Source organism: Rhinolophus sinicus, chromosome X, assembly GCF_036562045.2.
Source record: "Rhinolophus sinicus isolate RSC01 chromosome X, ASM3656204v1, whole genome shotgun sequence".
In the NCBI taxonomy this organism is placed as follows: Eukaryota; Metazoa; Chordata; class Mammalia; order Chiroptera; family Rhinolophidae; genus Rhinolophus; species Rhinolophus sinicus.
The window spans coordinates 110733882-110761881 of record NC_133768.1 but is presented as its reverse complement, the minus strand read 5'-3'; the positions used below and the strand labels follow the sequence as shown (position 1 = coordinate 110761881).

The 28000-nt window shown below is 53.0% G+C and overlaps 2 protein-coding genes across 3 annotated transcripts; both read left to right on the top strand.

The window, feature by feature from the left end:
* The first annotated feature begins 7 nt into the window (after nt 1–7).
* Nucleotides 8–27852, top strand: HAUS7 (HAUS augmin like complex subunit 7). Of its 2 annotated transcripts, none has more exons than XM_019755135.2 (11): nt 8–204; nt 1070–1185; nt 5326–5393; nt 7811–7872; nt 16320–16411; nt 16813–16971; nt 17068–17212; nt 17730–17954; nt 19109–19223; nt 22667–22983; nt 24088–24370. In XM_019755135.2, exons 1-11 carry the CDS (start codon nt 79–81, stop codon nt 24106–24108), a joined length of 1446 nt encoding a protein of 481 aa, XP_019610694.2. In that variant the 5' UTR covers nt 8–78; the 3' UTR covers nt 24109–24370. The 2 variants fall into 2 exon arrangements, with proteins under 2 accessions (XP_019610694.2, XP_074180470.1); XM_074324369.1 differs by lacking the exon at nt 22667–22983 and adding an exon at nt 26807–27852 and having other exon boundaries at nt 15–204; nt 24088–26175.
* On the top strand, nt 26841–27852 carry TREX2 (three prime repair exonuclease 2). The gene has a single exon (XM_074324370.1). The coding sequence runs from the start codon at nt 26841–26843 to the stop codon at nt 27549–27551; it is 711 nt and encodes a 236-aa protein (XP_074180471.1). The 3' UTR covers nt 27552–27852.
* Nucleotides 27853–28000: the final 148 nt, after the last annotated feature.

The window sequence follows — 28000 nt, the reverse complement described above, 5'->3', positions numbered from 1 at the left end:
TCCTCCTCCTTGGTGTAGGCGGCAGGAGCTTGTAGCTGGCACGTGATTGGCAGCTGGGCCGGCCAGTGAGCCTGGGGCATGGGTGGGGCGCGGCTCCAAGCGCGAAACATGGCCGGGCTAGGGGCTGGCGATAGCAGCGGCTACGAGGATGAAGACGACGACAGCGTGTTCAAAGCGGCCGTAGAGGTGTTCGCCAAGCTGAAGGTGCTGCGGACCCGGGGAGCCATGGGGCCGGGCGGCGGGCAAGGCAGGGCCTCTGGCGGAACCGCGGGTATCTCCGTTCGCGGCTGCGCCCTGTGTCCCGCTGCAGGGGATAGCTTGTGGGGTGTCCATCTTTGCTCCTGTGGCGGCCCCGGGCTTTCGTTCTTGCTGTTTCCACGGTCCGTGCCTGGTGGTTTGGGCCTACGCTGCGCGCGTGCCGCACCTTAACTTTTGTCTCCTGGAACTCTGCAAGACCTAGCTGGGCGTGCCGAAGCGAGTGGAGAGATGGGAAGGAGCTCACGGGGTCCAGGGGAGACAGGCGGGCAGAGCCTGTGATCCCTGTCACGGGCCAGTGGTGGCAGTAGTGAGAAAGACCGCCGCACTAGGTTGGGTAGAAGTCCCAGATCCCGCTTGCCCGCAGCCCTGTCCCTCCTCGCCCCTCCCCTCCCCTCCCCTCCAGGGACGTCCCGTCGGCCCTCATTCCCCCTGTTCCTTTGGTCCCATAGCCGGGAGCCTGCATCGGCATCTCGGAATCTCGCTAAAGTCCTTACATGCTGCTAGATAAAACTGCTACGCGAGCCCAGAGGGAGCATACTTAGAGGAGGTGGGGTGGTAGGCTGCCGGAGATGGGGGCTGAGAATGAGGGGAATTTAGGCCTGGGCACGATGGAAGGAGGGTGCTGCGGGCTGCCGGGCGTACACGGTGGGGGTGGGCAGCGTGCGTGCCCTCTAGCAAGTCTGGTGTGTGCCTGGCTGCAGTAAACGTCTGTAAAGGAGCACCAAGGGCACGAGCGAGCGCAGAAGTGCATTGCAGCCCTTCAGTACTTCTGGCTTTCTAAAGCTTCCTGGCTTTCCCTTTCCTTGCTTAGGACCTCAACTGCCCTTTCCTCGAGGGTCTTTATATCACAGAACCAAAGACCATTCAGGAACTGCTGTGTAGCCCCTCGAAGTACCGCTTGGAAATCCTGGAGTGGATGTGTACACGGTAATGGAGTTGTTTCTTCTTCCCCCACTTCCAGGGCACACTGGGCACCACTCAATCCAGCTGGGTGAGATGGGGTTTGTTATAAGTAGCTGTCCTCCCAGACATACCATACCCCAGGTCACTGTGAGAGCAGCTGCTAAGATAAGAAGTGCCAGCTATGGAGCCATGGTCAAATTGGGGTGAAAGTGCCCCCTGCCAGTGCTTTTTGGAGTCCGTTCGCCACCTGGCTGAAGTGCTGAACTTGACTTCTGAGCATTTTTCTTGCTTTAACTACTGGTTTCAGAGCTGGCAGGGGCCTGAGAAATGATCTACTTCAGTCCTTTCATTTTCAGACTGGGAAGCTAAGGGTCAGGCTGGAGTCGTAACTGTCTTGGGTCTTGCCATGAGGAGTGACAAGCAGGGCCAAGACCCCCATTTTCCAGTCCTTCCGGTCAGGGTGCAGCCTGGTGTATGTGCCTGACACTGTGCAAGGGAAGCAAAGCCTTCCCAGATGGCAAGGGGAAAGATCCAGGCTCTTGGGCTGAGGGAGATGCCTAGGCAGGAGCCAGGTGGTGGAGTAGCAGGGGTCTAGCCTGCACCCAGCTGGTGCGCCTGCCAGGCCACAGGATATCAGCAGGCCTGGCCCTGGGCTGGGTGTCCTAGGGATGGCCAGGAGGAAGGACGAGGCATTTTCATGTTTGAACCTCTCCTGCTGCTTTCCAGGCCCTTCCCCAGCCCCACCCCAGGCCTCTGCACATCAGTGCTCTCATAACCTTTTGCTTTCACCGACCTTGTTCTCCCTCATGGAAATACCCTTCAGGTCTCTGCATGTCGCACATACTCCGATACAGCCCTCAAAGACCCAGCTCACACGTCCCATCTCCTTTGAAAAAGTCTCTAGTTCTCAGGGCAAAATGTATTCCTCTTACCTGGACACCCGCAACCTTTTACTTATTTTTTTAAATGTCATAGGTGAATATTTTTAAATTTTTGACAAATTTTTCAATGACGGTTGACATTCAATAGTATATTAGTTTCAGGTATACAGCATAGCGGTTAGACATTTATATAGCTTATGAAGTGACACCCACAACCTCTAAGCATACTCCTGCCAGAGCCCTCAGCCCGTTGGTTCTGCCTTGTCCTGCTGTCTGTCCTGTGTGGCTCTCCAAAGCACTAGGAGCTGCTGGAGGGCAGGTACCGGGGGGGACTGTCATCAGCCCTAGGCCACAGCATAGTGTTGTACTGACATGGAGCGCACGGACACACACGCACCTCTGCCCTTCCAGGCGCCTCAGCCACGGATGGGTGTCCTCAAGAAGCTGGGGCTTTAGTGGCCACAAAAGGCCAAGGCACAAATCCCAGTGAGGGCACACATCTGCAGTTGGAGTGCTGTGGACACTGGCAGGGAGGAGGTGGCATTTGATCTGGGAGGGGATAGGTAATGGCAGGTGCTCATTTCGACAGGAGCACGGAGTCGAGGTGTGGGAGGGAGAGGCAGGCAGCAGGGGCCTGAATGGCAGCTCAGGGCAGCTTATGTGGAGCCTTGTAAGCCACATGAAGGCCTTTGAACTTTGTGCTCTGGGCAGGAGGAGCATGAGACTAGGGGAGCAATATACTGAAATTGGCAGGTTGGCAGGGTGACTCGGGGGGTTGTGTGGCAGATGCGTTTGGAGGGGAGAGGCCAGAGGCAGGGAGACCAATATGGAAGGTGTTACAACAGCCTCAGGGAAAGATGGGAGGACCCTGGCTTGGAATGGCAGATGGCTTCCGTGACCGTGACTGCCAGCCCTGGAGGAACCAGTGCATGGTCCAGGAACCTGGGAGGAGAGTACTGGGGATGGCCTAGGCTAGTGCAGGGGTCTTGAGAGGGTGCTGCCAGGAGGAGGGAGGCCAAAGCCACGTCTAGTGGTCGCTCTTGTGGGAGGGAGCGCAGGTGGAAGTGGGGGACTGGGCCACCCTGCTGGCCAGAGAGCGATGGGGGATAGTCTATAGCTGCGTTCCTCAATGCTTTTCGTACTTTTTTAAATACAAGAAGCTGAATCCTTTTTATGACCCCAAGCTGGCAAAAGTGCATAGGCTTTTCAAGGGCCCAAAAGGAGGCTTGGACAGAGTTCAGTTCCCCCCACGTTCATGTTGGCTTTCTTTGCGTGTGGCTTCACCATTTCAGCTCTTGTTCAAGGCCATGTTGTTTACCCCTGTTTGGGCAGAACCTGGAAACCGCACCCAGTGTTGGCTGGGTGGCTCTTGGTGGCCCATGTGCCGTGCTGGCCCTCAGTGCAGTGGGGGGGACAGAACCACAGGGTCCCCTGGATGGCTGAGTTCAAGGTACATGTGTTCTTCGTCTCTTGAAGAATTGTACTTGCTTTTACGGCCCCCCTCCCTACTGCTCCAGGAAAATCAACTTGAGTGAAAGCCCTTTCTGAGCGAGGTCACTTAGGCTTCTATGCGTTTGTTCTTCTGCGTGTTAAAGTGTTTTTGCGGTGGTCCAGCCTGATGGGTCGCCCCGTGCTCTCCACTGCTTGGGGCTTTGTGAGCGGGAGCATTGCCCAGCAAGCAGGCCCGCGGGCCGGCCTCCCAGCATTTCACATGGTGGAGCTCCTCCTCCTGCCCTTTCCGCCCTCGCCTTCTTTGGCAGAACAGGAGGTTGCCTTAATGAGTCATGAAGACAGACGGCACATTGGGTCCAGTGCCCTCTCTACTGTAGCCCTGCGGCTTGGGGTCTGGGGCCTAGGTCTGGCATGGCCCTGCTAGCTCCCAGGGCCCCAGCATGGTCAGGGCAGGTGTGACCCTCTCCATGGAACAGCCACTGTGCCTTCTCACCACACTGAGGTGCAGGTCCCTAGGGACCTCGATGGCAGGGTGGGGTCCCAGGCCCCACCATCCTGTGGAAAGAGCCTTTTGTCTTTATGGTGGCCAGCTCCTAGGGTTCCCTGGCGAGCAGATGTGGGCCTCAGCAGCTGGAGCCCAGACTGTGCCCCCTCACAGAGGGGACCCAGTGGGAGGCCTGAGCTGGGTGTCACTTGTAAAGCCTGCCAGGGTTCTGCGGTCCTTACTGCTTTTGGATGTAGTCTGTCTGGAAAGGGTTCTGCCCGTCAGCTCAGTGTCTTAAGGTGAGACGCTTATGACTGGCCACTGTTCCGTTTATCTGTGTGGTGTTGTCAAGGCCATGGCTCCACCAGGCCAAGGGGGGGCAGCTGGGATTGCTGTCTTCCTACCCAGGATGCCAGGACTGTGACCCCAGCCCTCAGAACACTAGGAGCCCCCAAATGGCTTGAAGCTGTGACGTGGAGGAGCATAATCCCCCTCTGATTTATACTTTTTTAAAAACAGAAAATGTCCCTCTGCTGAAAGAGCTAAGTGTGGACATTTACGAATGGCAGGTTATTCCACGGCAAGAGGCCATGGTCCCTCATTTGTTAATGCTCAGTGGCCACCTTTTCTGTGCTAGCTCCCATGTTAGGCCCCAGAAATACGGGACAGAGAGCCAGCTCCTGGCTTCGGCAAGCCTGCAGTCTGGGGGGACGAGAGCCCAGTGGAAGGACAATGGCCAGGCCCCACTGTGATGGAGGAATGCCGAGGTGGCTTCCGGGAGCAAGGGCTGTGACATCAGCCATAGGCATCGCGGGATGAGTGGCGATGACTTTGTGCTCAGGAAGGAAGGCTCAGAGAGGCGAGGGAGGAGAACCCAGGCGACCCGCAAGGACACCAGAGCAGGAAGGACTGTCCTTGGACATCAAACAAACCTGCGCCATGATTTCAGGAAAAGCTGGTCTCTTGCTTCCTTCTGAGAAAGAGCTAGAGCTCTGAGGAATTCTGTTTTGTCCTGTCGGAGAGTTTGATTTTTTATTGTGAGAATTTTCATTTCAGTTTCAAATTCATATTTCTGAGGTAAAGTTTCAGAAATACTTTGGTTTCTGTTTTTTTTCTCCCCTGATAATTTATGGAGTTGAAATTCACATCACATAAAATTACCCAATTTAAAATGAACATTTCAATGGCGTTTAGCACATGCATGAGTAATTCACTTTTTAGAGAGAGAGAGACAGACAGAGAGAGAGAGAGAGAGAGAGAGAGAGAGAGAGAGAGAGAGAGTAAGGAGGGTTAGTGAGGGGGCCTCTGGCCTGCTCAGCCCTGACTGGTTTTGCTCTTTCCCTGCAGGGTCTGTCCCTCCTGGCAGGAGAGGTTCAGCTCACTGAAGGGGACCCCAGCCGAGGTGAAGATCCAAGGTGGGTCTGTGCTAGGGGAGTTTGGAGTTGGGTGGTGGATTCTGGGCATTTCTGGGCTTGTGCAACACAATGAAATTCACAACTCACTAGGAGCACACCAGGCAGCTCTCCACAGGGCTTGTCTTGTAGTCACTTCTACACGAAGAGTTAGTCTCATAGGGGCATGTGAATAAGACCAAGAGTCTGTTACCCTGCCAGCCTGTCCCCCGAGGCACTGTGGGCAGAGATAGTGGTTCTCATGGATGCCGCTGGTGGTTCAATCCTGTCTTGGCAGAAAGTGTCCTTAACCCAGTAACGAACATTATTAGGTAAAGGGGAGCAAACTGCAGTCCTCCAGATGGTAGCAAACTCTTCACCTTCACAATGGTGCTTCCAAAAGTAAACATTTCCACAGGCCTGTGTTTGGCCCAACCACTCCAGGATGGGTAAACTGGACCCTGGAATGCTGATCCATGTCTGCGCTCGTGCTGCCAAATGAATAATCTGGGGACAGTTGTCAGAAGAACAGGGCGTTGTGTCTTGGAGCCCGCAGGCCTGGCCTGTGGGCAGGCCCAGGCTGCACAGGAGTGGACTGCCCTTCTCCTCAGTGCTGTTATGTCTGATGCTCTCCTACTGATGGGATCTAATTCTCTAACGCACATGCACTCACAGGTGCCATCCCTGGCCCTCAGCCCAGCCACAGTCTTGACCTTGCCATTCCCAGCTTCAGTTTCTTCTTCTATAAAGTGCCTTGCCCACCTTGTGGGAGTGTGCTGAGTGTCAGAGCAGGTGGTAGACGTGAATGCTTGTCAAGGAGTGTGGGAGAAACCAAGACAAGTAGGGGGGTTAGAATCACAAATTCATCTGACAAGTATTTTTGGAGCACCTACTGTGTACCCCGCACTGTTTTAGGTGCTGGCAGTGTGGCAGGAAATTGTACTACTCTCACGGTGCTTAGGTGCTAGCTGCGAGACACAGGTGATAAACAAAGAAGGCAGCAAGATTCTCAGTGTATGGACAATGACAGGCACCATAAACTAAGCCAGGTGAGGGCGAAGTGGTACCTGAGTGGGTTGGGAGAAGGGTGGCGTGGTTGACATAAGATGTCCGGGGATGGCCTCTCTCTTAAACAGACACTTGCAGGAAGGGAGGAAGAGAGCCAGGCAGATATCAGGAAGAACAGTGTTTAGGGCAAGAGAACAGCAAGTGCAAAGGGCCTGAGGTAGGCTTGTGTGTGCCTGGCAGTTATGAAGAACAGTGAAGAGGCCGGTGTGGAGTGGAGAGCAAGGGGAGAGTGATGGAATGAGGTCAGAGGGGCGACGGCCAGATAGGGCCGGGCCTTGTAGACCAGAATCGATGTTTGCTTTTACTCAGAGGAAGGCTGCAACCTGACTTTGGGTTTCACAGGGTCCCTTGGGCTGCTGGGCTGAGAATGGAAGGCCGGAGAAGAGGCAGGGAAACCATTGGGAGGCTCTTGCAATGATCCAGGCTAAAGATGAGGGGCAGTGGAAGGGGGATCTATAAAGCCCAGATCCTGGATTTATAGTGAAGGGAGGGTCGGTCAGACTACCTGAGGCTTGGATGTGGGCTAAGTAAGACAGAGGCCAGGGAGGACACGAGGACTTTGGGTTAAGGGCTGTGGGTGGAACAGGTCTGCTCGGGGGTATAACTGGCATTTGGACAGCATTCCAGGATTACTAATGCTTTCACATAGGTGTGCTGCTTGCTTCTTGCACCAAACCTTCCAAATCAGATGCCACAATTATGCCTGTTTTAGGCACATGGGGGGTTGGAGACCGTCCTTGCTAGGTGGTGGGTGTGGAGCTGGCAGTGGCCCCAGGCTTTCTGGCTCCAGGTCCTGGACTTCTCTGTACCAGATAGTTCTTCAGAAAATGCCCAGGACATCTTGGACTCAGTTTCCCAGTCTGTAAAGTGGAGCTAAGGCCCACCTCCTAAGGTTGCTGGCAAGATGAAAGGATACTGTAGGAAACTGACAAATGTGAATGATGATTCTTTTTGCTTTGGCCTGGAGAGGTCTCTGAGAGGGCAGCACACGGCGTGTTTGGAAGGTTCCCTGAACTCTGTCGGCTCCTCAAACAGCTGGCTGGCTTCTGCTAGAAGCCGGAGTTCCCTATATGGAACAGCACTGGATGGGATCCCTTATTTTTAGGCAAGGAAACTGATGCCCAGAGAGGGGCAGTGACTGGGTGCAGGTCACGCAGCAAGAGGCAGTCCTGTGTGGTCCACCTGCTTCCTGGTCCACCCGGTCTTTCAGGCCCAGCCCAGGCTTGTGGGCACGGGGCCTGCCGACACTGGAGCAAGGACAGCCTCACCAGCGACCTGCTAGGAATCTGCATGTCTGTGCCCCCCTTGACTGCGCAGCATCCGTTCCTGCTTGCGTGGGTGTGTGCAGTAACAAGATCCTGGTGTTCCCGCAGAGATGGTGAAACTAGGCCACGAGCTGATGCTGTGTGGGCTGGATGACCACGAGCTCCTGAAGGTAAGAGGGGGCCCTCTCCGTCCCCACACACCCTTCGCCCCCGCTCCCTAGCCTCCCGGAGCAGGAACCCGTAGGATTCCCTTGAGTATACCCCAGCCATCCCGAGGGCCGAGGGGGAGGGTCGCTGAGGAGCCCGAGGCGGATCTCAGGCTTCTGATGATCAAAGGGACAGAGTGCATCCTGTCCTCGATGGATGACTTCATACACACTGGCACTGTGGTAAGTACTTTACATGCCAGTAGTTGCCACACCCACCCTAGGCAGTAGTACTTCTCAGCCCCACGTCACAGGGGAGCTGACAAACAACTCTCTCCAGGCCACCCAGTGACAGAGTCTGGCCTCAAACCCAGGCTCCTGGCTCCTGAGCCCATGCGCTTTCCCCATGTGCTGCCCGTCGCAGGCTTCCCTACAGAGGCGGCCCTCCGTGCATCAGTCACACCCAAATCAGTCAAAGAAATCCCCCTCCATCAGTCACCCCCCAATCAAACAAATCCTGTCCCTGACCCTTAACATTGAAAAAAAATTGAAATAATTATTTCCACACTTGGGCTATTACAAATAATGTTGCTATGAATGTTCCTGTGTACGTTTTTGACTGAAGACATGTTTTCAGTTCTGTTGGGTATATAACTGGGAGTGGAGTTGCTGGGTCATGTAGTAACTCTGTTTACCTTTTTGAGGCACCGTCAAACTGTTTTCCACAGCAGCTTCACCATTTTACATTCTCACCAGCAACGTGTGACGGTTCCAATTTGTCCACATCCTCACCAGCACTTGTTATTGCCCATCTTTTGGGTTCAAGCTATCCTCGTAAGTGTGAAACGCTATCTCATGGAAGTTTTAATTTGTGTTTCCCTAATGACTAATGATGTTGAGCATCTTTTCATGTGCTTCTTGGCCATTTATATATCGTTTTTGGAGAAATGTCTGTATTTAGTTCTTTTGCCCACTTTTTAGTTGGGTTATTTACCTTTTCGTTGAGTTAGTTGTAAGAATTCTTTATATATTCTGGGTACAAGTCACATCAGATGTTTAATTTACAAATATTTTCTCCCATTCTCTGGATTTTTTTTTCACTTTCTTGATGTGTCCTTTGGGGCACAAAAGTTTTTAGTTTTGATAAAGTCCAAATTATTTACTTTTTCTTTTGTTGCTTGTGTTTTGTGTGTAATATTTAAGAATCCATTGTCAAATGCAAAGTCATGAAGACTGACACCTGTGTTTTTTCCTAAGAGTTTTATACTATTAGCTCTTATATTTAGGTCTTGATCCATTTTGAGTTAGTTTTATGTATGGTGTAAGGTATGTGTACTACTTCGTTCTTCTGCGTGTGGATGTCCAGTTGTCCCAGTACCATTGATTGAAAATACTGTTTTTTCCTCATTGGATTGTCTTGGCATCTTGTTGAAAATTAACTGTAAATGTGAGGGTTTATTTCTGGATTCTCCATTCTATTCCATTGATCTATATGTCTGTCCTCATGGCAGTACCACACTGTCTTGATTACTGTAGCTTTATAGTAAGTTGTACACTGTGACTCCTCCAACTTTGCTCTTTTTAAAGATTATTTTGACTATCAGGGGTTTTGAATTTACATATGAATTTTAGAATCAACTTGTCAGTTTCTGCAAAAAAGGCAACCAGGATTTTGATGGAAATTGCACTGAATCTGCACTGATCTTTTTGGGGAGTGTTGCCATCAACTATATTAAGTCTTCCTATTCATGAACATGGGCTGTCTTTCCATTTAGTTAGATTTTCTTTAATTTCTTTCAAAGATGTTTTGTAGTTTTCAGTGTATAAGTCTTATACTTCTTTTGTTAAATTTATTCCTGAGTATTTTATTCTTTATGATGCTGTTACAGATGGAATTGTTTTCATTTCATTTTTGTATTGTTTATTGTTAATGTGTGGAAATACAATTGATTTTGCATGTTGCTCTTGTATCCTGCCATCTTGCTAAACTTGTTTATTCTAATAGTTTTTTAAGTAGATTACTTAGGATTTTCTATATACAAGATCATGTCTTTTGCAAATAGAGATAGTTTTACATCTGTCTTTCCAATTTGGATGCTTTTTTATTTCTTTTTCTTGTTTAACTGCTCTGGCTAGCACCTCCAGTACAATGTTGAATAGAAGTGGCAAGAGTGGACCACCTTATCTTGTTCCTGATTTTAGGGGGAAAGCATCTGATCTTCGCCATTGAGTATGATGTTAGTGGTTGGATTTTTGTTTTTTTATAGATGTCCTTTATCAAGTTGAGGATGTTCCCTTCTATTCCTGTATTAAGTTTTTATCATGAAAGAGTGTTGAATTTTCTAAATGCTTTCTCTGCATCTATTGAGATGATCATGGGGTTTTGTCTTTTATTTTAGTCTTCCTTCATTTGTGATGTTATAAGTTTCCTTTTGGTATTATTTCACTTATGTCTAAATAACTGCCTTCAGCGGTTCTTTTAGAAGTGATCTGCTGGGTCCATATTCTCTTAGATTTTTTTTTAAATTTGAGTATGTGTAGTTCCCTTTCATTCTTGATGGATATTTTCACTGGATACAGAGTTTGGGGCTGGCAGTTCTTCTTTTTCCACAGGTTCTGATGAGAAATCTGCAGTCATTTGAATCATTTTCACCTTGTAGGCCATGCATTGTTTTTCTCCTGCTACTTCAAAAATTTTTTTCTTGATTTGTTTTCAGCAATCTGATTATGTGTTTGTGGGACGATTTCTTTGAGTTTGTCATGTTGAACCCAACTTCACAAATCTTTCACCAAACTTGGGAGGTTTTCTCTCTGTTGCTCACACTGCATAGTTTCTGTTAATGTTTACAAGTTCACTGACTCTTTCCTCTGTTCCCTCCGTTTTACTGTTGAGTCTATCAGTGAGTTTTTAATTTCAGTTTTTCTCTTTTTCTGTTCTAAAGTTTCTGTTTTTTAAAAAATATTTTCTGTTTCTTTCCTGATGCTTTCTATTTTAACTTCTGTTTCAAGGGTATTCATGATTACCTATTCAGCATTTTTATAATGACTGCTTAAATTTCTCAGGTTATTCCAGCATCTTTGCCATCTTGCCATTGATGTCTATTGATTGTCTTTTCTTATGCAAGTTGAGATTTTCGTGGTTTTCTTCATGTGCCCAGTAATTTTGGATGGCATTCTGGACATTTTGACTATTAGTTTGACTCTGGGTCTTGTTACATTTGTTTTTAATTGGGAAATATTGGGGAGCAGTGTGTTTTTCCAGGAAGTCAAGTCGGTCTTTCAATCTAGTTGTGGGGGGGGGGGCACAGCTCACTGGCCCATGTGGGAATCGAACCTGCGACCTTGGTGTTGAGCACCACGCTCTGACCAGTGAGCCATCCTGTCATTGGTGGCTCAGCTCCAAACTCAAGCTGTTGTTTTTAATCTAGTTGTGGAGGGCACAGTTCACTGGCCCATGTGGGAATTGAACTGGCAACCTTGTTAAGAGTTCACGCTCTAACCAACTGAGTCATCCAGCCTCCCTGGGTCTTGTTAAATTTTATGGAGAATGTTCATATTTGTGTTTTAGCAGGCACTTAACCTGGTTAGTTTTAAACTTTATGTTCTGCTCTCTTCTCTGGCCTGTGGTCCCAGTGTTAGCTCAATTTCCATAGCCTTTGCGCTATTTGGGTCTGTTCTGCATGTGCGCCACCTGGTGGTTGGCCTGGGACCTGGGTGTTGGTTTCTCCGCGGGCTTAGTAATCCAGTCTTCTGTATGCGCATCAAAAGCAGATCCACCCCTTCGTCGTATGTGTGTCGGGCCAGGGATGATGTAAGCCCAGGCGTTCCTGAACAGATTTATGGGGTCACTTTCCTGAGCTCTTCCCTCCCTATCATCTGTTTGATACTACCTGGGTCCTGGGGAAAGAGGCTCGTCTTTTCTGTCCTCTAGCCATGAATCACTCACTTCCTTGATGGTACCACAGCAGTGGGAGGACAGAGAGGAATAAGGGGTGACAGGATTTGGCTCCATAGCTCTACTGAATGGAGAGGAAGATACCCTGCCCTCGGAGTGTTGGCTCCTGCAGTTTTCCGGTGCCAGCCATCTTTGTTCCTGCTGCCACCCCCTCCATGATATTGCCTGGGGTCTGGGGGCTGAGAGAACAGAGAAGAGGGGGAGAAAAAAGGCTCTCTGTCTATATCACCATGAGAGTGGGGAGAGAACACCGTAAATCACCACCAGTCGGAATGGTAACCCTGGCTACTGGGCCTCCCCGGCACTCCTGCTGGTGTCTACCCCTCCGAGGCCACAGACACCAGCCACGTGCATTCTGTCCCATTATGAGAGGTGGGTATTCTATGAGAGAGGAAGGTGGCATGTGTTCTCCCCATCTTACTGAGAACTGTACCCCTTCCCTTAATTAAAAAAACTTGTTTTTATTGTGGTAAAATGCACATAGCATAAAATTTATAATTTTGACCATTTTTGAAAAATTTACCAGCAGGCCCTGAAGGGGCTCTACTCTTTTTTTAAAAAAAATTTTTTATTGTTGTAAAATATAAATAACATGGAATTTAGCATCTGAACCATTTTAAGTGTATAGTCAGTGGCAGTGGCATTAAGTACGTTCACATTTTTGTGCAACCATCCCCACTATCCCCAGAACGCTTCTTGTCTTCCCAAATTGAAACTCTGCACCCAATTTTTAAGCCATTTTTAAAACAGACAATTCAGTAGTATTCAGTACATTCCTAATGTTGTGCAGCCATCACTCTATCTAGTTCTAGAACATTTTCATCACCCTAAGAGATCTGTGCCCATTAAGCAGCTTCTCTCCATTACCCACACGCCCTGGTACCCACCACTCTGCTGTCTCTATTTCATATCAATGGACTATACAATATATGGACTTGTGTGACTGGCTTCTTCACTTGGCACATTATTTTCAAGGGTCATCCATGTTGGAGCGTGGATCAATACTTCATTCCATTTTATGGAATAAAAAGTAAAAGCAAAAGAATATTTTACGTTGGCATTAAGGGGTGTTGGGAGTCGGTGCGTGGGAGAAGAGAGATTCAGGTGTAAGATCGTTAGGTTTGGTCAAACTCTGTAGTCCGGAATGGGAAGAGGGAACGTGTGTGACGTGTGTGATGTATGTGTGTGTATGCATTTCCTTGCTTTGTCCCCTGAAAAGGCCAAGAACAATGACACCGCAGTTGTAACACAGGCCTGGGGCAGGAAACGTACCAGCTGAGTGAGGAACACCTTGTCACACCAGAGAGAGCGAGACTTAGAGTCACGTCTGAAGGACTCAGAAGCCAGCTAGCAACAGAGGTCCTCACTGGCCAAATAGGGGACGTTGTGGGGATGAGGCACACGTCGTAAGGACAATGACTGTAGTAGACCGAGGCCCTTCGTGTATATTTAAATCCGTGAGGTGGTAACAATATTTTTAAAAAGTCATCATTCTGATACCAAAAGCACAAGCAACAAAAGAAAATAGACCAATTGGACTTTATTAAAATGAAGCACTTTGGTGCTCAAAGGGACAACGAGAAAGTGAAGAGAATCCGATGAATTAGAATCTTTATCGCTCACATATCTGATAAGGGTCTAGTATCCAGAATCTATAAAGAACCCTGACAGTTCAATAATAAAAGACAAGTAACACAAGTCAAAAATGGGCAAAGGATCTGAATAGACATTTCTCCAGAGAAGATACACAAATGGCCAATAAGTGCATGAAAACATGCTCCCCATCATTAGTCATCAGGGAAATGCAAATTAAAACCTCAATGAGATCCCACTTCACACACACTAGGGTGGCTTTAATAAAAAAAAAAAAAAGGAAATAGCAAGCATTGGCGAGGATGCGGGGAAGCTGGACCCCTCATACACTGCTGGTGGGGATGGAAAATGGTGCAGCCGCTGTGGAAGACTGACTGGCGGTTCCGCAAAAGGATAAACCTAGAGTTACCACATGACCCAGCAATTCCATTCCTAGCAGTAGGGCCAAGAGAACTGAAGACTTATGTCCACACAAAAACTTGTACGTCAGCAGGAAGTACTAGTATTAATAGCCAAAAGGAAGAACCCAAGTTGTCATTACTGGTGAATGGATAAATTCATGAGCAGTAATAAACAAATGATCCATACGTGCTACAATGTGGATGAACCTCGAGACCATTCTGCTGAGTGAGCAGCTCACACAGTGTATGATCCCGCTGATACGCAGTGTCCAGAAGAGGCAAGTCTGTAGAGACGGAATCTGTGGGTGCCAGGGGCTGGGGTGGATGCCAGGTTACTGCAGTGGGGACGGATGGGGTTTCTTGTGGGGTGCTGGAAATGTTCTGGACTTACATTGCGGTGATGGCCGCACAGCTGTGGTGTCCTAACCACCACTGAACTATGCATGTCAGAAGGGTGAATTCGTGGCGAGTGCATTCTATCTCAATAAAAAATAGCAGTGCAGCTGAAGGAAGAGAGCGAATGTGCGAGAGGAGTGCTCCAGGCTCAAGAAGAGTCAGAGAACTGCCCTGAGGTGGCGTGTGCTCGGCCTATTCCAGAAACAGCCAGCAGACTGCTTTGGCTGCAGTAGAGCTGGGGGGTGGACCATGTGGGACTTGGTAAGCCTGGGGAGGCCTTCAGGTGCACTTGTTAATGAGGTGGGTGGCCACTAGAGAGTTTCTGTTGAGTTGTACAGATGGCGATGGCCATGGTGTGAAGGAGGCTGCAGCTGGGGCCAGGCACTCGGGTGCTGGCTTAGGTGGCTGTGGCGGGTGAAGCAGCTGGATTAGGCTGGGCCCACCAGGTCTGCTGATGCAGGGATTGGGGGGGGCCCTGGGAGGGGAGTCCCACCCAGAGCATGGGGAGGTCTGGGGCTTTGTGGATTCATGCTGCAGACCTTTCCAAGTGGCCTTGTTGGGTCTGGTCCTTTGTTGGGGAGCAGAGGGGAGACAGATGTGATGAGGCCTCTACCCGGTGCTGCTCTTGGGCCGCTAGAGGCCATGGATGGACTTCAGCAAGGTGGCTGCAGTGCAGCCTGGGGACTCGGGTCTTAGAGGGGCTGCGCCATGGCCTGGGGAGCTCACGAGGAGACACAGGCCGGGACTCTCCAGTGGGCTCAGTGCCACAGTCCCAGCTGCACCCCAGGCTGGCAGAGCCCAGGGCACGGGCACCTATCCTTTCCACGGCATCGGGAGGGGCTATGGGAGCTGGGTTTATGTTGAGGAGGGGATGGCAGGCAGGGTGTCCCAGCCCTGGCCACAGGTCAAGGCTCTGTGAAGTCTGGAGTGACAGTTGCTCATATTTCTGTCTAGACAGTGTCCCACACCCCCACCTCCTACTCCCAGGCTGCCCTTCAAGTGTGTCACTTGGGCTCAGTGTCCTGGGAGCAGATTGGGAGAATGACGCCTGAGCAGCCAGTGGCAGGCTGAGAGTGTGGAGATGGAGACACCACAGGTTTCCAGATACACTGGTGCTGTCCATGTGGCCAACCTGTGGCGAGTGCCAGGCAGCTGCAGCCATGAGGCCTGGCACTCATGGACAGGGAGCCAAGGTGCAAGCGTGATAGCAGAGCACGCCCTGGTCCCCAGGTTTATTCCCAACCCAGGGCCGCCTAGCCTGAAATGCCACCAGGAGCCTCTCAGCCCTTTCCCTTCAGCCTGTGCCTTCCATGCCCATTTGAGTGCAGATGCTTCTTAGAGGGCTGTATAGTAAGTTGCCAGTGATGCTGGCTGAGTGAATCTTTCTGGCGCTTTCCTCAGCAGAGCAGGTGTGTGGGGGCGGGGCAATGGGGAGCTAACATGGAGCAGCAGGCCCAGCTTTGTTTCCGGCACCCCTGCTCCCAGGGCTCTCTGGACAGGCCAGGCCTTTGAGGTTGTAAATGGGTCCTGGGGAGCAGCTGTGAGCCTCCCCCTCTTTCCGGAAGGAGGAAGGACTTATACTGCTGAAGCCATGAGCTCCTGGATGGACAGCTGCTTGTTGGGAATTCCAGCCACCTTCAGGGCAGGGGACTAAGTGAGCTGCTGCTGGGGGACGAGTCCTTGCTCTCCCTGTGAGGAGTGGGATCTGCACAGGCCACCTCTGCAGCCTTGTCTTGCTGTTCCAGTTGGCTGTGGTCATTCCTGGCTGGGGAAGGTGACCTGCCCAGGAGGACAGGCCTCCGGGACATGTTCCTGAGGAATGGGCCACTCCCAGGTCCCTGTGGGCTCTGTCCTGCTTTCAGCAGGCCCTGCTGCGCTCTGCATACCCGCCCAAGCAGCCTCACTGCGGGATGTGTGGTGAGCACACACACCCAGACGTTTCTACAGCTCTTGCTACTTCTACAGTGTGGTCCCAGGCATCACTGCGACCCGGGGCTGGGTCAGTCCCAGAGACTGCTCGGTGGCGGCCCAGGCCCCTCATTTCCACTGAGCCCAGCAGGGTAGAGTGTGGGGCGGGGGCACCTGGCACACCTGGCCAGTGAGGGCATGTGGCCTCCCCTCTCCAGGGCCGGGCCTGCGCCCAGAAGCAGCTACACTTTATGGACCAGCTGCTGGATGCAGTCCAGAGCCTGAGCATTGGATACTCCAGCTGCTCCAGGTACAGGCTGGGGGTGGGACCTGCACAGAATGGCCGGCGGTGCCCGTGGTCCTCCATCTGGAGCTGGGGGCGCAAGGGGCCTGCTGGGCTTCCGGGCCTGCCACCAGGTGCATCTCTAGCTGGGTTTTACTGCCTGCTCTGGCGGCTACAGGCTGTCCGGGTGAAAGGGTTGGGCCCGCTGAGGAGGGGGGTGCTTGGGATGTCCCTGTCAGCGGTGGGCTCTCGGAGATGTGGGGCTTGGCTTCGGCCACCAAAACAGACAGACTGCAGGAGGCCCCTTCTCTTGGCCCCTCTGCTGGCTTGTTTGGTTCTTGGGTTTCCTGCATGGGACCTCGGCAAGGATGCCAGCACAGTCCCCAGATGCCATGCTCCGGCTGGTGACAGTGTGGCCACCTCTGCAGTGTGCAGGAGCACTTCGAGGACACCAGGGAGAAGAACGAGGCGCTGCTGGGGGAGCTCTTCTCCAGCTTCCACCTGCAAACGCTCCTGAGCCCCGACTGTGCCCTGTGGTCCCTGGACATGCAGTCCGTCCTTGACGAGCAGGGTGACGACTGGCAGAGGTACGGGCCCCACGTGGTTCTGTGGCCTGGGACACTATTCCAGGTGTGGCCCATGATGGCACAGAGCTGGCAGTGTCCCCTCTTGTCTCCCTGCAGGCCCAGCCTCCCTGTGGAGTTGGAGGAGGAGGAAGAGGAAGAGCAGGAGGAGGAGGAGGGGGAGGACCGAGAGGGGGAGAAGGTGGTAGAACTGGCCAGGCAGCTGCAGGAGAGTGCGGCCAAGCTGCAGGCACTGCGGTCGGAGGTGAGGGTGCTGGCTCCTGGGGCCTCAGGCGCCCCATCTTTACAGTGAGCTTAAGGGAGGCAGGGAGGCAGTGCGCGCAGGGCCTGATGGGTTCTACAATATGGTGGGTGCTCAGCCCACATCAAGGGGAGAGGCAGACCAGCTCTGGGTAGGAACGGGGAGGCTTCCTGAAGAATGGAAAGGATTGGTCTCGGACGGGCTGCATGCCAGGCTCGGAGCTCCGGGCTTTCACGTGCTGCCTTGTGTGTGGCCCTCCCAGCAGCCCTTGGCTTGGCTTCCTTACTTTCCTGAAGAGGAAACTGATGCCCACACAGGCGGCAGTGGCAGGACTGAGGCCAGAAAGCCAGGCAGCCTTGTTCTAAACCAAATTGCTCTTTTCTGCCTCTGATCTTAGTTCTCCTGGTTTGTGGAACACTGGGGTGGCCAGAAGACCCTGCCTCCGGGTGGGGGCAAGGGACTTGGTGCCCCAGGGGCAGGCAGGGTAGCCTCAAAGGACCCTCTGCCTCTGGCTTTGCAGCGCTTCATGCACAACAAGCCAGGGGTCACTGTGAACGAGGCCAACGCCAGCACCCTGGACCAGAAGCTGCGCCTGGTCATCTCTGACTTCCAGCAGCTCGTCGTAGCTTTCCTCCAGGTCTATGACGATGAGCTGGGTGAGTGCTGCCAGCGCCCAGGCCCCGACCTCCATCCGTGCGGCCCCGTCGTCCAGGCCGTGTACCAGACTCTGACTTCATGCAGCCAAGTAAGAAGCACCCTCTTCTCTCCCACTGCAGCCCCCTGCGAGGGACTTGGGGCCGGGGATGGGGCTAGGAGGGGCTTGGCCCAGGTTCCCTGTGAGCAGGTGGCACTGCTAGGGACCTTGGATGGCTTCGGCAGGAGCTTCTCCTGGTGCCACAGTGGGAATGAGGGCTAACATGGGTGGCCCCCCCGAAGGCCCCACTGTACTGCTGGGGGGTGTTAACTGATACAAGACCCTGGGCCCAGAAGAGGTTTGTGCACTGTTTGCACTGGGTCCTAGTTGACTATATGACACCCTTGCTCTTCCACTGAAATTTTTATTGTGAGCACTGTTGCACGTCGTTCCAACTTCTTTAAAAGCATGGCCTTAGTGGCTGCAGAGTATTTTGTTCCAGCTTCTTTCCCGATATTGGTCTCGTTCTGTCTTCATGATACACTCGAATGCGTGATGGCCCATTTGTTCTTGTGTATGACCAAGAACTATGCCAGGCAGATACTTGCTTGTCTGTGCCCTTGACCCAGCTCACACGGACAGGAAAAGGTGGCCTCACGCTGCTGAGCTAACTGTGAATATTTACTCATTTTGTTGTTTCACATTTCAGACCCCCAGAGCCGCCCTAAACACGGCTTTCGTTATGATTATAAGCACAGTTGCCATGCGTGGAACTCTGACACTGGCTCAGTGCTTCCACAGCGTTTATCTTGGTTTTGTAATGGAAAGGCTCCTAGCCTTCCAAACCTGGTCAGCCTGTCCTTTGCGACTCTGCCCACAGGGCGAGTTGGGGTACAGTCCTCTCCCATCAGAAAGGCCCTTTTATTTTGGCACATTGATTTCCCACTGTGGGACGTTTTCCCACTGTGCCAGTGGCTTTGCTTGGCTCCCAGTGTGGGATGGGGCATGCTGTAGTGTGGCCAGGAGGAAGGGAGTTAGGTTGGAGAACTCTTCTTGGTGACTCTCCAGGAAGCTGGGAGTCCTTCCATCACCCAAGGTTATCCTTGGAGATGAACGACGCCCCAGGCTTGAGGACCTAGGGAGAAGCGCATGCTCACTGTGAACCTGGGTGGGAAGCAGGAGGTGTCTTCTGTAGGTCGGACCACCAGGACTTAGTGCCCACATGCCTCCCTCCCTCCCTCTGTCCTTCCTTCCTTCCCTCTCAGATGTTGGAAGTGGTGGTGGAGGTCACTGACACCTCGGCTAAAGCTGTGGGGATGGTGAAGCAGCAGCAGAGTGAGCAGATCTGTTGGGGCAGCAGCAACCCTGTGATGAGTCTAGGTATGTGGTCATTACTGGCTGTGGCCGTGGCCGTGGCCGCCCGCTCTGCGGTCGGTGGCAGGGCTGTCCCAGTGCACTTGGCTGGGCACCGGCCTCATGCCTGGGCTCCTGTGCTCAACCAGCATTTGCAGAGCATTGTGGGACCCGCCCCTTACTTCTTTCTCTAATGTATAAGGTTTTTCTTCCCTCAAAAAAAATGCTTTTGACAGGTTATAAAACCACATTAATTGTAGAAATTTAGGATAACCCAGACACGTGCAGAGGTGAAATAAACACAGTCCATAACCTGGGCCCAGAAATGGTCGGTGTTAACATTTTGGCCTCTTTCCCTCTGTTCTTTTTCCTCTCATCGTTGTATATTTCTTTGTATAAGTTAAGTGTGATCACAAAATGTATACACTTTTATATTATGTTCTTTTCCCTTGGACCTCATTATAAATATTTTCCCAGGTTCTTGAAGTAGCATTTTTCATTTTCAAACACTATTCCATTCAGCCGTTTGATACAGTTTGCTTGCCATTTTCTGTTCCTGAGCTGTAGGTCATTTTCAGGTTTTTGATACTATCCATAATACTGTCAGAGGATTTATAGTAGTGTAAGAGGGAAACAAGGCAAAGCTTTACTGTTGGGTAACGCTCAGGTAAATAATGGTACATCATACGGTGGGACAGTATTCATTGTTTCAAAAGTTGGTGATGGCGATATGAAGAAATGCATATTATAGAATGCTGAAGGGAATATGCAGGGCAAAAAGGAAACTCACAGTATGACCTCACCTTTCTAAAGGAAAACACTGTAGAAGAACTCCTCGTAGGAAATGGACCAGAATGTAGACATTGGTTTTCTCCATGTTAGAATTAGGCGGTTTAGATTGATTTCTGTTTCTTTGTCCTGCTCTGCAGTCTTCAGATTACTTAGGTAGTCCCCTCATTGTCAATCTTTAAAGAAGGATGCAGTGACTATGTTTGGACATAAAGTGTGTTCTCCTGTAAGATTATGTCCTTAGGATGGGGTTCCTGAGGTCATGGTGGTGAGGCCGGGCTCATCACCGCTTGTCAGGCCAAGCGGTCTACATTTTTCTGTAGCCTCATCTGTGCTAGATTTGATGCTGCCAACATTTCTGCTCTTGGATAGGGGCAAAAATGTGGCTGAATTTAGTTTCAATTAAACCTTTTTTTCCCGAATAAATTCATTTTCGTTTTATTACGGACATAAACATTGAGAAAACTTTCTTTGATAAGAAATACAGCCTTTAGGGAGGAGTCTCAACTCATAGGGACAGAAACATGAAATAGTTGGATATTCCCAACTACAGCAGACTCCCTTTATTCCAGTTCAAATGATTTTAAAGCAAATACTTGTGGAAGCATGACCCAGGTGGAGACAGAGCCTAGAAACCCGCCATGTGCCTCTTCCTGTCTACAGTTCACTGCTGTCCTGACTTGGGGATACCGTGTCTCTGTGGCTCTCATGGAAGCCCCCTCCTGTACAGCCCCTTTGCTGCTCTTGTTTTCAGGATTCTCTTGGTCTTTGGCTTTTGACCGTTTGGCTAGAATACGCCTGGGTGTGGATTGCTTTGAGTGTAAGCCATTTGGAGCTTCTTGGATGTGTAGCTTCATGGTTTCCTTAACACTCGCTCACACAGCTGATGATTCTTCCTTCTCCTTCGCCTCCTGCTCGCTCCGAGCCCAGGGCCCGCCAGAGCTGATTGCTCAGGGCCCTCTCAGGTCTCTCCTGAGAGGAGAGCCCGGGGCATGGCTGCTCCTTTGAGATTCCCTCCTGGGCATCTTATTCCCCAGTCTCTCGTCTCACACTTGCTGAGTAAACTGTTGTTTGCCCTGACTTTTATCCACTGCCTCAGGCAGCAGCCACTAAAGCATTTGCCTGCCAGCAGTTTCCCCCCAGTGTCCCCCTAAGGAGTGGCTTTAACTCACATAGCTGCTGAGCCCTCCCTTTAGAGGGCCGTCTTTGCATGAATCCTCCAGCCAACCCTCTCCTTGGGCAGCTGGCCTCCCCGCTCCTGGCCTTGCCACACAGAGTTGCCACATGTATACCAGGCAGTCAGGAGTCTCTCTTGTTTCTGACTGAACCGCAACAGAATTCTCCATTTTCAAATTTATCATAACGTTTATCCTAATCACCACCGTCACTATGACTCTCACCCCAGTCTATATAATTGCTGTTAATAAAAAGCTTACAATCCACGCTATCATTAATGTAATAGTGATCATTAGTGTTCTGCTCTGTTTGCCATCTCACCTGTGGTCACAGGACTGGTGGCAAGTTTCACCTTTTAGATAGGCACCCTTTCTGTCTAATCTGTGTGAACCCTGCCCTCCCCCTCCTCTCCATCTCTGCTTTGTTGGGTGCTGCTGCCTTCCTCTTGGAGGGCTCAGTTTTTGTCAGTACAGCTTCTTGATTTTGTTTGAGTAGAGTTTTGGGGCTATAGACGCACCAGAGAAACGGTCTGTGCCAAGGGCCAGTTGGAACGGCCTGTGCATTTCCCCTGTTCCCACCTGACAAACTGAGGGCCTTGGTCTCCACGACCTCCTCAGGCCCTCCCACTATGGAAGGTCTGTGTGTCTGTGCTACCCCCCTCCAGGTATAAGCAACGGGGCCACCGATCTGGCTGCGAGTAGCCAGACTTTGTTGGTCCCATCATCATTCACCAGTCACCATCTTGAATGGTTGGACCTGAGGCCCCATTTGCCTCCCAGGCTTCCAGAAACCCCAGTGCTGTGAAAATAACACTGCATTTTGAAAACAAAACAACCTTGTTAGTGCTAGGAGCAAAGGAGGGGAAGGTGGGGAGTTGACGGCACCAACACTGATAGATGGTAACAGGTTTCTAGAAGCCAGAAAGTAGAAGGGAGCAATTTGCCAGATGCAAGGGGTAGAGAAAGCCACAGCCAAGAGGACAGCCTGTCTGCCTGCTGGAATCACCACAGTTCTGGGGCCATGTGGCTGGCAGCCCAGGGGTGGGGACAGTGGCGAGTAGGCCAGAAGCAGAGGGTGCAAGCAAAACAGGTCTCTACAGGTTGGTACTCCCAGTGAGACCCTAGCCTGCTTTTCTGTGAAGAAAATGATTGAAATGAGTGGCAAACCTAGCCCAGGTGCAGCCCACCTTTTTCTGGCCTCTGAGGGTCCATGGTGTGAAGGCTGATCCCTGTCTACACCTACTGTCCTGTACCCACAGAGCTCCTGCAGGGAATGGGCGACTCCACCAGAGCATAGTGGAGCCAGCACCATGGAAGACAGGAGAAAGACGTGGAAAAGCAGGTCTAATGGGTCATTCAGAGAAGGGACCTTTCCATACTCAGTACAGCAGGTCCTCGAATAATGTCCATTTGTTATAATGTTGATGAGATGCTGTCGGAATTTAACTCTTGTTTTATCCATTAGCCTGTGCTAAAACTGGTTTCATTATACATTGTTTCACTTAGAGTCGCAGAACCTATCGAAGACATTAAGTGAGGACTTACTGTATCATGTCCAAATGAAAACCAACGCGGAGAAAAACAAGCAAACATTCTTAGAAGTTAAAAATGCTTGCCAAAGTGTTGAAAGATCAATGGAAAGAGTAGAAAACAAAATGAGGCAACAAATCTGTAAGAATAGAAAGAAAAGAGATAAAATGAGGACACAGATAATCGACGCAGAGGCCCGACCCAGGTGGCTAACAGGCTCTTCACAGAAAGAGAGGAAGGAAAATGGAGGGTGGAGGTTACCAGTGAAGCGACGGGCATGCAGAGCTGAGGGGGTGAGTGTCCATATTCCAAGCCCAGAGCAGATGGAACCCAAAACACATGTCCCCAGGCCTAGCCTCCTGAAGTCCAGAGTAATAGGGACGCAGGGCCGGGGTCCACGCTTCCAGAGAGAGCCTGCGGCCTCCAGAGGCTGATGCCTTGCACATTCAGAGGGCCACAGGCTTACAGCCTAGGATCGAGACCCGGCCAAGCTGTAAACCAAGAGTGCCAGGGGGTGACTTGAGCCTGCTACAAAGGGGAGACGTGTGAGCTCATTTAGCAGCCAGGGTGGGGGCAGCCCCAGCCGTGGAGTGGGTTGGAGAGGTCAAGGGACTGGGAAAACCTGAGGATTCCGTAAAGGCAGATGATACCCAGAGAGACTTAGGAAACGTCCATCTGTGGAGGAAAGCAAGCTAACTTGATCCCAGGAGGAGCGTTGATAGCAAGTGTCGGGAGGGTTGTCAGGGCTGGTCAGGGGTGGGCTGAGCTTGGTGCAGCTCTGCTAGGAGTCTGTCTGCTCCAGCATTGCGCTGCGGCTCGTCACCCTGAGGTACACCCCACAATTCCTGAGCTTCAGAGTCACCCTTGGGACGGGTGGGACCAAATGCCAGTGAACTATCCTGCCTTGTGGAAGGGGTGGAGGACCAGCCAGGAGGCAGGGAAGCAAGTTGGTGGAGGAAGGAAGAGGTGTCTGTTTAAGTTAAGGCACCACCGCCAGGGAAACCTCTGTCCCCAGGGTGGGAGAGGGCAGTGAAGTCCCCACACTCCGCCCAATGGCCATCACCTGAAGTTGGTACCTTGAAAGGCAGGTGCGTGTGGTATTGCCCATCCCTGAAAGCTAAGCAGCACGTCACACCTAAGGCCCATGTCATTTGATTTGTGTCAGATTAAATCACAACAACCCCCTACTGTCCCCCCCCAACTCTGGGGGTGGGCAGGGGCCTTCTATCCATGCTCAGTGCCCATGGTGCTCTCTAGCCGCCCGCCCCCAGAGCAGCTCCTGGTTCAGCAGTTTCTGTGTCAGTGGGAGTTGGGCCCCTAGGCTGCAAGCCCTTTGAGGGCCAGGTGCAGGAGGGGCGATGCTAGACTCACTATGCGTTTGTATTTTTTCTTTGCAGCCACAAAAATGGAAGCACTAACCCAGAAATACAAGCTCTTCAACGATGGTCTGCACAAAGGCATGGAGTAGTCCGGGAGATGGAAGCTGTGTCCCAAAGAGCCAGGCGGCTGGGGAGGACTGAGCCATTGGGCAGGAGAAGCATTTGCAGCCCCCATGTTCTCCGGGCACAGCCTCTGGCTGTCTGCGCCTTCAGCTCCTTTGCGGGGGGGAGGGGGAAGGGCAGAAGTGGGACAGGGCAGTGTGAGCTGCAGAGAAAAAGAACGTCAGTTCCAAGAAGTTGCCTCCAGCCTGCTTTTTGCTTCCACAGCTGCATGTGACCACCCCCTTCCCTCTACTGTCTGGCCTGGGCTGAGTGGCACTTGCTGCATAGTCTTCCCTTCTTCCCGTGCTGGTTATCCTGAGTTCTAGGCCACACCTGGCATGAGCCTCGTGCTGTCCTGGGGGCCTGGACCCTGCACTAGCAGCTCCCGTTGCTTTGCTCTTCCCCGTGACACTGCCTAGTTAAGCTTGGCAATGCCAAGCACTGGAAGTCTCCACGTCACCGTGACACCGGGCCGCCTCCGACAGGAGCCCGCCTCCGCCCCCTGCCACCTCGCCCGTGACCGGCCTCAGGGTCCCATGTGAGGACTCCTTGAAGCCCCTCCACCTGCTCCCTGGAAGCCACAGCACCTGGGGTCTGGTTGCGCCAGGCCCAGCCCATGTTGCCTCCTCCTTCCTCCCCAGGGCACCCAGTACCGGCCTGGGGAATTCTTGCTAGTGGCCTGACTGGTTGTCCAGGAAGCTGCTCTCTGGGCTTCTCAGGGTGACCCAGTATCTTCCTGAGAAGTGTGTCTGTCACAGCCACCTCCCTCTCTTTGAGCACGGGAACAGGCACAACTGGTGGGGCCCTCACCTCCCTCAGCCCACTGTGGGGCGTAAAGGGGATCAAGGAGGGGCACCGTCTAAACAGCCGGGAGGCCCACCCTGTCTGCCAGCCTCCCTTGCGCCCCTCTGCCCTGCTCCCTGCAGCTGCACTGCTTCCCCAAGTCCCCTGTGAGTGCTCCACACAGGAGGCTCCGTCCTGCCCAGGCTGCCTGGGGCACCCCCAGACGGCTGCAGTGGGGGGTGGGAGGACAGGCAGATCCATGAGCACCATTGCCCAGGCATGCCAACAACTTGACAGGCCAAGTGCTGGCATGTCTCGCTCCAGAACGACATTCTCGGATGGTGTCACCTGCTTCCCGGACCAGGGATGGCCTCGCTTCCCTCCCATCTTCACTGAGCCTGGCGTCAGAGGTGCTGGGCTTCACCCCTGCTCCCGTAGTCTTGGAGCTGTGGGTGCCGCTGGGGCAGTCCTGTACTCCTGCCCCTCACGTTGCTCGTCCTTCAGAGGGGAAAGGTCGGCTCAGCTGAAGGCCATACTGCTCGCCGGGCCAGGCCTCGTGCCTCCCTGCCTCCTAACCCAGAAGCCTCTGCTAAAGCTTCCTTAGATACTATGGATCATTGTACCCTTGAGGCAGACACCATTTCCTCTTCCTGGTGGGAGATGAGCCTGAAAGCTGGGTGAGCCACCCCTCGTCACTGAGGTGGTACTAAGGCCCCACCCTGAGTGCACCCTTTCCCTTTGTGGCTGAGCATGGTGTGTGCAGGGACCTCTTCCCCACCCTGAGCTCGCTGTACCCTCATGAGGGGCAGCCCAGTCCCCTGTGACAGAAGGGGAACTGCGCCCTGGAGAAGGGGCCTCATGCCTTTGTGGATGTTGAACCCAGGTCGGCCAGGCCTGGCTGCTGTGGCCTGGCCAGGTCAGACGTGGAGGCAGGGCTGGGTGGAAGGCTCGGCTTCCTCCTGTGCTTGTGATGACAAGTCCTCAGCCCACGGCCAGTCGGGTGCCTGCTTTCCAATCTGTAAGCACGGGGCGTGTGTCCCGGTGGCTGTGAGTGAGCAAGGGGGTGGCGAGCCGGCCGCACAGGTCCTGCGGCCTCAGGCCTCCTTGTTGCCCAACAGGCGGCAGGGGGTGGGCCATGGCTGCTGATTAAAGGACGCCTGGAGCAGCCTGTGCTGAGACAGGTGTCCAGCAGCCCAGGAAGCCAGCCAGCACCCGCCCCAGGTAAGCCAGCGTGGCTGGGTTGGCAGGGACAGCCGCTGGGAGCCCACAGGCAGGTGGAGGCCAGGTTGGGGCCAGCACTTGAGTGCCATGGAGGCTGGTGAGGGAGGCTTTCTCAGGTGCCTGCTTTCTGGCAGCTGACCCTAGGGGTACAGATCCAAGCTGTAATGTCTGAGGCTCCTGGTCATGGTGTCTCAGTGAAGGTACCACCCTGGACTGTCCTTCCCCATGTCTCTGATGACATGGACCTGGAGGCAGGAGGCAGAGAGCTCTGGGCTGGGGTCTGGGTGTATCAGGCCTTTTTGCTGTTTACTGGATGCTAGTGGGGATGGCCAGTAGTGGGGATGGGGGGCAGAATGGAGGGGGCGATGAGCCCCTAGCAGGCCTCATCCTAGACAGAAGTAACAGACCCTGGTCACTGGGTTGTAGCTCTGGAGACCCCTTAGCAGTCTCCCTGGATGTTGGCCTTAGAAATTGCTTCTAGAGCCTCAAGTCCCATGGGATGGGGTGGGGTGGGGGTGGCAGGAAGAAAACCCAAAGGAGTTGGAGGCTTGGCCACCAAGATGCCTGTGGGTGGCTGGGCCCGGGTATCCCCATCTCTGGCTCTCAGGTTTTGTGCCTCTTGCTCTGGCAGCTTTAGGCATCACTGACCCTGTGTGAAGATCACCATGTCTGAGGTGCCCCGGGCTAAGACCTTTGTCTTCCTGGACCTGGAAGCCACTGGACTCCCCAGTGTGGACCCTGAGATTGCCGAGATCTCCCTGTTTGCCGTCCACCGCTCCTCCCTGGAGAGTCCAGAGCGTGACGAGGCTGGCACCCCTGTGCTGCCTCGGGTTCTGGACAAGCTCACGCTGTGCATATGCCCGGAGCGCCCCTTTACTGCCAAGGCCAGTGAGATCACCGGGCTGAGCAGCGAGGGCCTGGCGCAGTGCCAGAAGGCCAGCTTCGACGATGCCGTGGTGCGGACGCTGCAGGCTTTCCTGAGCCGCCAGGAGGGCCCCATCTGCCTCGTGGCTCACAATGGTTTTGATTACGACTTCCCGCTGCTGTGCACGGAGCTGCGGCGCCTAGGTGCCCACCTGCCCCGGGACACCACCTGCCTGGATACGCTGCCGGCACTGCGGGGCCTGGACCGTGCCCACAGCCACGGAACCCGGGCCCAGGGCTGCAAGGGTTACAGCCTAGGGAGCCTCTTCCGCCGCTACTTCCAGGCGGAGCCCAGTGCGGCCCACTCTGCAGAGGGCGATGTGCACACCCTGCTCATGGTCTTCCTGCACCGGGCTGCTGAGCTGCTCTCCTGGGCTGATGAGCAGGCCCGCAGCTGGGCCCACATCGAGCCCATGTACGTGCCTCCCGACGGCCCCAGCCTTGATGTCTGAGCACCAGGGGCTTGGTGACACGGACACCCAGGGGGACAAGGCCCACTTCCTGAGCCCTGGGCAACGCCAGCCTTGACCATTTGCTGGGCTCAGGCCTGGAGCAGGCACCGGACCGCGTGCCTCACTGCGTCTCCCCCATCCTGTTACTCGGGCATCCTGTTAGCCGTGCACCTGCCAGGCCTTCCCTGGCCCTGGCCTACTTCGCCCCACAGCTTCACCCCTGGCCCGTGCTCCAGTGCAGTTTGCTGCTGCAGGCTCCCACCGCTTACCCTGTCTCGCAATAAACATCACCAACTGCTCACCAGCTGACTGTCCGGTCACCCACCACCCCCACACCCTACCCGGGGGGGCAGGCAGGGAACTGGGCCAGGGACCAGGGCAGAGCCCCTCAGGGTCACCCCCTTGTGGCCTATCTCTGTAGTGAGCCTGGAGGTGGGGGGGGGTAGGAG

Coding starts and splice junctions, on each gene's coding strand:
- HAUS7 (XM_019755135.2), top strand. CDS start 79: ATGGGTGGGGCGCGGCTCCAAGCGCGAAACATGGCCGGGCTAGGGGCT. Junction 16,412..16,812: donor GGATACTCCAGCTGCTCCAG/GTACAGGCTGGG, acceptor CCACCTCTGCAG/TGTGCAGGAGCACTTCGAGG. Junction 17,213..17,729: donor TGCAGGCACTGCGGTCGGAG/GTGAGGGTGCTG, acceptor CTGGCTTTGCAG/CGCTTCATGCACAACAAGCC.
- TREX2 (XM_074324370.1), top strand. CDS start 26,841: ATGTCTGAGGTGCCCCGGGCTAAGACCTTTGTCTTCCTGGACCTGGAA.